General features: G+C 45.9%; 2 protein-coding genes across 2 annotated transcripts in view; one reads left to right on the plus strand and one right to left on the minus strand.

Annotated features, from left to right (window-relative positions):
- Window positions 1–4,089, minus strand: part of LOC111964616 (adhesion G protein-coupled receptor B1-like) — a 122,978-nt gene extending 118,889 nt beyond the window's left edge. Inside the window, 1 exon segment of the mRNA XM_070443796.1 lies at window positions 3,486–4,089. The gene's annotated coding sequence lies outside the window, so the exon portion shown is untranslated.
- The window catches only part of tsnare1 (T-SNARE Domain Containing 1), a 122,392-nt gene continuing 114,473 nt past the window's right edge, over window positions 4,000–11,918 (plus strand). The window contains exon 1 of the mRNA XM_023988463.2: window positions 4,000–4,220. Within this exon, the coding sequence (XP_023844231.1) occupies window positions 4,189–4,220 (32 nt within the window). The 5' untranslated portion in view covers window positions 4,000–4,188. The remainder of the gene's footprint in view (window positions 4,221–11,918) is intronic.

Below are 11,918 nucleotides of genomic sequence, written 5' to 3' on the forward strand. Positions count from 1 at the left end.
TCATAGAGAATCAGAGGGGATGAATGGGAGACTCACTGAGATGTGGTTTCTGATACAGATGATTATCTATGGGACTTGAGATCAAAGCACCAACCATGCCTTGTTCTCATCAGGGTGTATACAGACAGAGTGGGGAGAAATCATTGGATCCAATAACCTGTCTTTTATCATTGGGTTTTCTAAGAAACAGCATATTTACACAGCATGATACCCATTCCGTAGAACAGTCCTGTAAAACCATGCGCAGCAAGCACCTTACATTATTGACAACATTATAACAAACAGATTCCCACATACGGAGATCAATAAAGGACTGTGTCCATTGAAACTGAAACTGTATATTATCAGGGTAGAATATAGAAGATCACAGAGAATAAGTCAAAGACAATACAGTGGCTGTCAGTGCCCCTCACTAATGTAGAGTGTATGATGCCAAATGAACCCAACATACCAAAACAGCACCCCAACTTCAGGACAGCCCTATCAAGAAATAGCATTTATGCTGTATATAATATATATCATAAGACATAGAACTTCATAACAATACTCTGACTCACACAAATTGTGTGTGTGTGTGTGTGTGTGTGTGACAGACAAAGAGAGCAGAATGGGTATGTCTGTCTCCATCATAAACACTCTCTATGGTTCCTCGCTCTCTCGCTTGCCTTTAATCCACCTTTTATCTCTCTCCTTCTCTTTCTTCCCCTACCGTCTCTCCTCTATTTCAATCCCTATGTCTCTGTTTCTTCATCCCTCTCTTGTCTCTATCCCAACGTGTGTTTTCCATTTCAGGTTGCGTGTGGTGGCACTGAGGTTTAGACACACCAGGTTTATGTAAGGCTAAGGGATGATGGAGGGAGGAGGAGAGGAAACGAGAGGGAGGAGAAGAGAGTGAAAAGAGGAGAGGAGAGGGGGAGGTTGGGACCGGAGTATTTGCAGATGCGGCTTGGATACGAGATACAAAAACAAAAGAGGACTTCTAGGTTAAAAGACATGCATGGTTGCTTCTCAAAGGGCCTGTGTGCTGTGCTTGCTCAGCCCGGTCTGTCCGTGACTCAAAGATTGCCTGCCTGCCAATCAGGAGGCTCCTGTGGAGGCTAGGCCTATTTATAATCCCTGTGTCTTCTAAAAGACTCATAGTAGACTAATATCAGTGGCTGCAGGGTGTGTGTGGCCAGTCCTACTCGTACAGGCCTTTGACCAGACACTACCTGATATCCCTGAATTCCTTGAAAGTGGTGTGGAGTCCTAAAATAATGTAAAGAAAGCTGAATGGTGAGGCAAGGACATGCATCAAGATATGTCATTACAAGGCTACTAGCCCACAGATTTACTCCATATTGTTACAACTGAAAAATAATAGGAACGTGTATGAAATATTAATGCTTTGTTCAACAGGGCCTTTCATGCATCTTGGATCTTCACCTGTTGAAGTATCTCAGACCTTTACTGCTATTTAAAACACGGGAGGAACAGGGGTAGGCTACACGCGTCTTTACACCGACACAACTCGCTCCGTTTCACCGAGGAGATCCCGTGAAAACCCCACCCGGTGCTCAGGAATCATTTCTGTCTCTGCAATGCTCCGTTAGTCCCGACTTCCCCGCGGAGTGGATTGAGTGTCTGTAGACTCCCCCCTACGGTAAGAAGACGGAACTTCCTGTTTAACTCTTATCCTTAACCCCCAAAGCCATGCGCAAATATTTTCAGATATCTGTCTCCAAATGTAACGCCAATTCTCAGTCTCAATCACTTTAAACTATGATCATTTTATGTCACACAAACACACACACACACACACACACACCACAACACACAACACACACCACACACACCACACACACCACAACACACACAACACACACACCACACACACACACACACCACACCACAACACACACACACACACACACAAACACACACTTCAATTGCCTTTCTCGCTCTGTTCTTAAAGAGACATCCTTTCAGGCTCCTGCAAATAGTCCTCTCCCCGTCTCTGTCTTTTCGATCACTCTGCTGTTGAACGCTTCATTTAGCCCTACACACAGAGAGGGAGACTTGGTCCGGAGACATTTAGCTTTCACTTGAGTCAAGGGGGTGGAAATAGGGGGCAGTTTCACCAGAAGCGGTTAGGTGAAAATATTAAAAACATCGTACGTATTTCCCTATAGGGGAGGATATTGATGTATTATTTATGCCGGCCATAAGTGCTATTTAGGACTAGGGGAAACACTGTATTGATACAGAAGCTTCAGTTGCACATCGCACGCTCGCCCCAAAGTGTTCAGTGACTACTGATCCGCAAAGCAGAGAGAGCATGACTGCGTTACCAACATGTACAATCACAATGTAGCACATTTTCACTGCATGCCATGTCGCTAAAAGTTATGGCCACATAAATCAACACAGGCTGAATAACAATAACTTAAAACATCAGCAAGTTATTGTATTCTGCATATAGGGATATGATAGCCTACATTGTTATAATAAATCACGTGCTACTAAGTAAGGACTATTGAACATGTGAGTAAATAAAGAAAATGTAGACTTTAAAAGTGGAGTAGAGTTCTCAAATAATGCTTTTTTCACGACATGGAGAGCTACATGTCTATCGATGTGCAGCTACTTCCAAACGCAGAGACAAGAGAACGCGGGTAGAAGGGAAAAAGAGCCACCGAGGTATTCCTTCCCTGGACAAACAAGGCAGATAATAACAGAAATCTAGAGAAACAATCAATATGCACAACAAACGCATCTCAAAAATCATAGAAAACATTTGCCATATTTGTATCCCGGACAGATCCCTTTGATTTCATCAAAAACAAATACCAGGGTTTAGTAAAACTCATGAAATCACAGTAGATGTTCGTTGTGGTGACTTTGCTATCCAGTCTGTCGGAGATAGTGGATAGGTACCTTGGACAGCGCCTAGCCTACTAGAGACCGCCGCCGCCGCGAGGGCGCTAGGAGTTGGGCGCGCTGTGATTCCATGAGCGCGTCTGTTTGACATGTTGATACTGCCTAAATCCACAACGGGATCACTAAAAGCTACTCGTAGCAAAGTCATCTGGCCCTATTCTCAATTTCCAAAGCTGTACAGCTTATAGTAATCGAATTGAGAGGGACCAGAACGGAAGGAAGAGCAATTCCCAGTGGGTTTAGAAGAAGTTGATGTGATGAGTAACGGATATTTTCTCTCCCTTGCCTGCCTGAAACTGCCGACCAGCGCCTCGGCTTTGCTGCGAGTCTGTCATCAACGAGAATTATCTTAAAACCATGGTGTTGCAAAAATAAATTCACTAAATATGTTATCAAACACAAATGTTTCATTCTTAAAAACACATTGCCTCAAGGGAAGATGCGAGAAGCATAGATCCCATGTCAGATTAATATAACACTATGTTATTGACATAGCACATTCAGTTGCAAGTAACAATAACTCGTTACTTTGAGGTGTCTATATATTAAATGAAACTAATATTTACCTTGTTAACAGTTCCATTGAAGCATATCGTCCTTGTTCCAAGCTCCAATGCTTTCGAGAGACAATCAACAATTCCACAACCTTGATTCAAATAAGTTCGTTGTACTTATTATTTCAAGAGCGCGTAGCCGATGTTTAGCCTAATGTAGATATTTTGATGAAATTAACAAGTCTGAGAAGACCTGCAATTCAAACTGCGTTATTCCAAAGTTCCTATGAGTAAAATGAATACAAATCCAGTCCACGTAGCTTTTAACAGTATGTCGATCCAAATTCAAAGGTCCCCCTGTTTCTGAAGAGATGCTCTCAAAATCTATATTTTTAAATCCCAATTTATTGTAGAAGCCTTGTAATCAAGTTATTCTCCAATTTCGCTGGCTTCGATCGACACAGGCGCCAGGTGAAGTGAAGGTCTTACAAGGCGTAAGATCAGGATCAGGATAGCTCCTGGTGTGCTGTCTTGATTCCAGTGTGCGCGTTTAGGCAGCACCCATCGTTCATCCCAGTTTGGAGTGTCCTTGCCGGTGAGTCTGCGGTCCGGGTGCTGGACCTGGTTTCAGTCTTTGAAGCCCTGGGATTCGTCACAAACGCATATACCCAGCAGCCCCCACCCCTTCCCCCCTTCTGGAGATGGAGTCGGAGCAATGCGTGGGTGACACACCGAAGTGAATAAGCCACAGCAACAAGGGCTGGGGGTGAGAAATATGCAAGAGAACGCAAGAGAGAGAAGAGAGAGGTGAGTGACGGGCTTTTTTTTTGTCGAAAGAGTGTGCCTTTCTTGATCAACTGTGTTTTGTAGATTTATCGAAATCTTCTTTACAAAGCAAAATCTATTCTATACACGATTACGTTCTTGCTGCGTTTTAATATATTGGATTTCGCCAATATATTTGGTAAAATCCTGTTATGTAGCGTAAATAACAACTGTTTAGATGCTTGGATGCAATTACGCATGATATTTCAATAATTATTATTTCCTTACGAAGCTATTGGTGTCTTGTCTAAAGTAGCCAATGTGATGCAACTATAGTTGAATCTGAATTGAAGATAAATTGAGTGTCTACACAACAACATCAAGTGCGCACATCCGTAATAAAAAACACACACACCCTAACTGAGTTCCAAATGCACTGGTCAAGCTGCACGTGCTATAGCCTACACTTGCCAAATGGCACATTTAGTCGCTCCGTCATGGAGCTGTTCAGAGTAGAATTTACGCCTGCTACGTTAGGTAAGGAGTAGCCTAGCGACGGAAAGTGGCTCAGGGGTAGGCTATATGTATCCAACCAGATTTTGCGCAGACTATTGTCTAATATCCCGATCAGTGGTTGCAAAATAGACCAGCCAATACTTGTAGCTCAAATGGGAGATTCCATTTCTCGAGGCATCCCATGGCTCTCCSCGCGCGCCTCCAAGTGGGCGGACTTTTTAAAATTATGCATAGGAGTTTTAAGTGGGCGGGAATTGGAAGCTTTGAATAGATTCGTTCTGGTCCAATAACACACATCTGCCATTCGAGTAGCTTACATCCTGTCTCTTATACACATCTAGATGTGTATAAGAGACAGGGCGAGGGTTGTGGGGGGTGCTTTGGGATAATTTAAGATACTCTTTGAAGAGGTAGGGTTTCATATGTTTTTGAAAATGTGCAGGGAATCAGCTGTCCTAGCTTCAGGGGGAAGCTGGTTCCACCATTGGGGTGCCAGGACAGAGAAGAGCTTGGACTGGGCTAAGTGGGAGCTGCCCTCCTGTAGGGGTGGAAGGGCTAAGAAATGAGAGGTGGCAGAATGGAGTACTCAGGTTGGGTTGTAGGGTTTGAGCATAGCCTGAAGCATAGCCTGAAGGTAAGGAGGGGCAAGTCCTCTTGCTGCTCCGTAGGCAAGTACCATGGTCTTGTAATGGATGCGAGCTTCAACTGGAAGCCAGTGGAGTGTGCTGAGGAGCAGGGTGACATAGGAGAACTTGGGAAAGTTTAACACCAGGCGGGCTGCAGCGTTCTGGATAAATGGCAGGGATTTGATGGCACAAGCGAGGAGCCTAGCCAACAGCGAGTTCCAGTAGTCCAGATGGGAGATCACAAATGCCTGGATCAGGAGCTGCGGCACTTCCTGTGTGAGGTTGGGTCATACTCTACGGAAGTTGTAGAGCATGAACCTGCAGGAATAACTGCTTTGATGTTTGTAGAGAATGACAGGGTGTAGTCCAGGGTCACGCCAAGGTTATTTGTACTCTGGGACACCGTGGAGTGGAGAGGTGGTGGAGAGGTCTTTGAGCGGCAGGCCTTCCCCATAAGGAAAAGCAGCTCCGTCTTGTTGAGGTTGAGCTTGAGGTGGTGGCCCGACATCCAAGCTGAGATATCTTCCAGGCATACAGAGATTTCGAAGGCTGTCATGTACCTGTCAAACTGTACCTTTGTGTCTCACGGTGAAGGGAGGTGAAGGTAGGCACAAGGGCAAGATAATGTCCAATAGGTGCAGGGTCGTAGGCTATGGCTGAGACATTTTTTTACCTTTATTTAACTAGGCAAGTCAGTTAAGAACAAATTCTTATTTACAATGACGGCCTACACTGGCCAAACCCAGACGACGCTGGGCTAATTGTGCGCCGCCCTATGGGACTCCCAATCACGGCCGGTTGTGATACAGCCTGGATTCGAACCTCAAGCACTGAGATGCAGTGCCTTAGACCGCTGCGCCACTCGGGAGTCCCAGACATGAATAAACCTATGTTGCCAAATCATGTTTTCAGGGACATGGGTCCCTGTCCCAGCATTCTCAAACGGCTTTGACAAATCAATGCAACATGTAAACAACCATATAAAAAACGCTGCAAACAACAGCCTGTGATAGTGTAAGGTGTAAAGTACATTTTAAGTTTGCCGCTTTAGTAACACAAATATGTTAGTCAAAATTATCAGCAAGCTAGCGTGCATTGCCTTTTACAGTAACTTAGAGTTACAGAAGCATGAATAGGTTTCAGCAGTGAGGAAGTGGTCAATATTCAGCTCCTGTTCTGTCCCTGCTTTTTATGTCTGCTATGAGAGACAACACTCACCTTGGCATTGTAGCTGCAGTACTGCATGTGACCCCCCCACCCCCCCCCCCCACTCTCCTGTGCCATTCCAGGCTTGATCTCCTCAACAACCCTCTCTCTCTCTCTTCTTTAGATCATACAAAAAATCAAATGCTACACAATGCAAAACAAGAGAACAAGTTAATGACAGTAAACAATACATAAAATGATAGCAATACATGTACAACAAGACAACCAGGAAGACCATCCAGGGTACTATCAAGGAAAGTTGACACCACGGAGGAAATATCAAGAGACATCAAGAGAACCAACCACATACCAAGATAAGGAGAGTTTCCGAAAACGGTACGATCCAAACGGAACAACGGTAGAGTACCCTCAAGTGCCATACGCAAGGAGACAGGAGACGCCAGATCCTAGATCGTAGAAAGATCCAGGATAGACCATCAGATAAACACAGGAAGACAATCTACAATGAGTACACCAGGAGGACGGTTACCACCAGGCAGACATTCAAGAAAAGGCTCACCAGCATGGACATCAGAGACTACAGGAGACAGCACGGCGTAGGAGAATCATTCACAGGAGGACACTGCCAGTAGCATGCGGCCAGGGAGGATAGTTCAGAAACACCACGGAGACACCAGGACCTTATAACCACAGCAGAATGGATCAGGAGCTGTGATTTAAAACCCAGGCTTCCTACCTGCATTCCAAGACGCATCTCTACACATGCCTCCAGTCTAGTAATGTAAGAGCTGATGGACGGGGGACGACCGTAGGCGAGACAGGTCCAGAGCTGGAACTAACACACCTCTGAAGCAAGCGAAACACCAAGACTGACCAAACCACCGAGGGCCAGGACTTGGGCATTGATCTACGAGCGCTAAGCAAATGAGACACACATGAGCCACGCCCACACCGCGTTATCTACAATCAGTATTAAGCTGCGTTCTTTTTATCGACAGGCGCCAGGGGGGACAAGGCCCGATGAGCGACAGACAAACGCACACAGGAGACGGGCCCAGGTGACATTAGTGCGAACAGGTAGACATCACTCAATGGTAGCACACAGAGCATCAGGAAGGGAGTAGGCATGCTACCAAGAAGAGAGCATTCAGAGAGTGACACAGGACGGAAATGCAAGATGATTATTAAAATAATAGCCTCCTCATGCTACCAGCTAGCCATTCTAGGAAGAACATACTCATAAGGCACCTTGGAAAGCTCGAGATAGAACTCCAAAACCCTGTCGCAAAGACTAGATGCTACCCCAAGAGCTCATAGACACAAGTAAGAGCTAACGGCGAATGCAGTGAGGGGATGAGAGGAGTCTGTACAGGAACAAAGAAACACACATCCGGAACATCATAACACCTAGGAGGAATCGAACTTATCAAGTAATTCCCATTGGAGAACATTCCCAGAATCACCAGGAGCATCTATCCAGAGACTTCCAGGACGACATCATAGACACTATGAAAAACACATTGAGACACCAGTTGACCAATGCCAGTCATATTATCGCCACCCAAGAAGTTCCAGGAGACATATTGTCATTAACACTGAGAAGCTTAAGGCTAGTGATGCAGAGAGCACAGAGACAAGCAGAGACATCCCCTTTCCTATTCCTCGCGTGACCGATACTTTCATGTCCAGACACCCTTCTCAGCGTCAGATTCTCTAGCTGCCACAGCCCCCTCTCATACTGGTCCACACACAGAACCACACCTAGAGCGTCTCTGTCGTTCAAACTCCTCCTTCTATCCACAGGCTCACCCCCACTTCTCCCCCCTCTCCTCATCCCGTCCACTCTCTCTTTGTCCTAATTCTCCCTCGACCTGCCGCTTCTTGACTATCTCCATCCTTTCCACTTTTCGATTGGTATACCAGCCTAGTAAAACTGCGACTGTCATGTAAGATGCTGACAGCGGCGATGCTCAAATCAAGGCGTTAGTGAAATCTATTTATGGTGTAACCATGCGACTGAAGATCCAGGACAGAGTTGTATGAGAGCTACGTGTAGCCAACTAGAGATGCCAGATTGTAACACAGTGTCTCATTTCTCAGTCGTTTAATGCTCACAACATGATTACCAGTTTTGCTGCTCTGCCGAACAGATAATTTCACTGGGTCGAGCACATCTAATGGTCGTTTATTTGGAGGAAATATGTTGACTAGTACTTCATTTTGACACCAGTGGATACACTGGTTAACACCTTCTCTGCTGCTGCTGTCATTAGGTGAGCACAGTCCAGTTCTGAGCTGAGTTGTATGGGTGCTGACGCGCCCGTCAGTGATGGCGGCTGCTGGGTGAAAAAGTTCTCCACAACTCGCTGACAACGTTCAAGAACTGTCCACTCCACTTCCCAATCACCTCCAGAGCAACCCCGCCGGGAGAGTTGCATCTACCCGATCACATGCAGCGCACATTGCACATCACCACAACACAACTATACACACACACACACCATCACACACACATCACACTAACAACACACACAACACAACACACAACACACACACACACACACCACACACACACACACACACACACACACGACACACACACACACACGACACACTACAGCACACACACACACACACACACATTGACCTTGCTTGATCTTGAAATCTTATAGCCACCCGGCTTTTCATTTTTCCTGTTATTAGAGTGGTGACACCCTTCGGGCCGATCTCCCTCGCAGAGTTGACCCAACAGGAAACTGCATTAAGAGAGACCGGACTAACCTTAGGGATTTGCGTAACAGAGCTGCTTCTCTGCCAACTGCTCCCCCGTATCTGTCCTTCAACTCTTACATCCTACGCCTGTCATTTAGGCACGTGCATTACTCGCATCTGAGACGTCATTAGCCTTTGGCCATCCCTCCTCCGCTCATTCAGCTGCTCGCGTGCCTTCTCTCCCTTCCGTGATTCTCCTCTCTCGGTCGCCTCTTTCTCTCTCGCCTCGTCTCGGTCTCTCTTCTTCTTCTCTCTCGTCGCTCTCTCTCTCTCGTCTCCCATCTTCTCTCTCTCTCTCTGCTCTTCTAACATAACACCAGCCACCTGCCAAAGCGCCTAGTAGCGCTGGTGAGCTGCTCCACCCCCTCCTCTCAACCCTCTCTTCACTCTACGTTCGGAGTCTTCTACTTGCCTGTGACTGATCATATGATATTATTGACCATACTCGAACCTTCCTCTACACACACACAACAGGTGCTCATATCGTGCCCAGTTTCTGCGCTATTCAGAATATAGTCCCGAAGTAGTCTCCCACTCCGGGATTGTAAAACTCCTCTCATTCTACGCCAACAGGCTCCCATGGGCCCCGTTATTTCCCTGATTAGAATGATACGGTTGTGAGTCCCTTGGTTACCATGTTCCATGTGCGAGTTATTGTTACAATGTCCGGTGTATTCGTTGGATAACCTGTGCCATGCGATCGTGATACTTTGGTTCGTGCCCTTGATGAGTAGTGGATGCAGCGGATACTTTAGCTAATTTACTTGTTGGTCTCCTACTCTACCGTTCACTTCAGCCCCAATCAATCTATCACCTCTATGGCCAGACTAGTTGCTCATCCCTCATTTCGACGTCCACAGGTCTAGTTGACTCCCCTGTCCAAATCACCACCTCCGAGCACCTGACAACCCCACCTCTTAAGGGAATACCTAGGATAGGATAAAGTAATCATTCAACCCCCCCCCCCCACCCCCCCCCCCTAAAAGAGTTAGAATGCCGCACCTATTGTAAAGTGTGTTGTTCCACTGATTCATAAGGTTGACATGCACCAATCGGTAAGTCGCTCTGGATATAGAGCGTGTGCTAAGATGACTGAAATGTAATATGTTAATTATGTACGCTACTCCAGCTATACAACAGCGAACGTGAGAATTTATTCCAAATAACCAAGCATTCAGAACCATGGGCCTTACACACAGATGTAAAGATAGTCATTTTCAGTCACCTCCATGTTGCACAATGTACCAAAATACATCCCAAAAGGATTGCCAACCACAGTCTGGCAAACGACTATTTTAGCTGGGCTTTTCAGGCCAGCCAGTCATTTCAGGGAAATCAAAGCTTTCTGCAGGCCCCATCGTGACGTATGACATTTACGACTGCTGAGAGAGCTGTTTTCAGGGGCTCTATGTCGTTGATATTATCTACAGTTACAGTCAAAGTCGACAGATAGGACCAGGTACGTTTGTGGTGGAAAGCAGCTTCGAGCGCAAGCTGAACTAATAAGAAAAAGTACATAGAAATACACACATCTCATAATGGCTTGTTTTGACTGCAGGGAGTAGACATGATTGTGTGTTCTGGAAAGCCTAGTACTAACACAGATCCTGAGTAATGTGTGTCAATCATTAAGTAAATGGACATTGCACAAATTGACATCAGGCTATTTCAAATTGCAAATCTATTAAGACAGAATAAGAATTGCATGACAGCATCATCTTGCGCTTTCTCTGTCATCCAACCCCCCCTCTCTCGGTGTGACTCGCTCCCTAACCGCCTCTTCAGCTCTTACCCCTCCACTCCTTCTGCCTCTCCCTAACCCTTTCTGCTCATCTTATCCATATACTCTAAACACAACCTAGTTACTGCCGTCGATCTCCTTGCTCCCCCTCCATCTCCTCCCCGCTCCTACCGATGCTCTCTCTCTCTTACTCTCGCTTCTTACTGCTCTAATGTTCTTCTCATTTCGCTATGTACATACACTGACAATACTAGCGTGGCAATTGTGTCTTACAGAATACAGGACCCCGGCTCACCATCTAATAATTGCTACAAGTTCGTTAGCCCCGTATCCATTCGTGTCTCCTCCTCCCTCACCCTGCCTCCCACAACTCGCCCTGTCCCCTCCGTTCTGTCTCTCTCCCTATCTTCACACTCTCTCTCCCTACCTTTCCTCTCTCTCTCTCTCTCTCTCTCTCCTCTCTCTCTCTCTCTCTCTCTCTCTCTCTCTCTCTCTCTCTCTCGCTCTCTCTCTCTCTCTCTCTCTCTCTCTCTCTCTCTCTCCCTACCTTTCACTCTCTCTCTCTCCCTACCTTTCACTCTCTCTCTCTCTCTCAAACAAAAATTGAGAATCAAAATTGTCAACGGGACAACACAGTAACAACAATAACCAAGGGGTCAAAAATAACCATACATTCAACAATAACAATAGCATGCAGTAGAGTCACATGTGGCAGTTGATTGGTCTGTCAGACACTGTCCACATTCCTTCAAACTTATGGCAGGCAGCAATGTAGTGGGCTGCCAACCCACAGCTCTCTGCGTCCTTCCCCCAAACAGGACGGGTAGCCTACTCCTCATCAGGAGGTCTTTGAACCTTGAATAAGGGTTTCAAATTTGGAAAAATGACAATCTCTTATTGTTTTATATTTTTTACCAT

The sequence above is a fragment of the Salvelinus sp. IW2-2015 genome, linkage group LG6.1 (assembly GCF_002910315.2).
Source record: "Salvelinus sp. IW2-2015 linkage group LG6.1, ASM291031v2, whole genome shotgun sequence".
Taxonomy (NCBI): Eukaryota; Metazoa; Chordata; class Actinopteri; order Salmoniformes; family Salmonidae; genus Salvelinus; species Salvelinus sp. IW2-2015.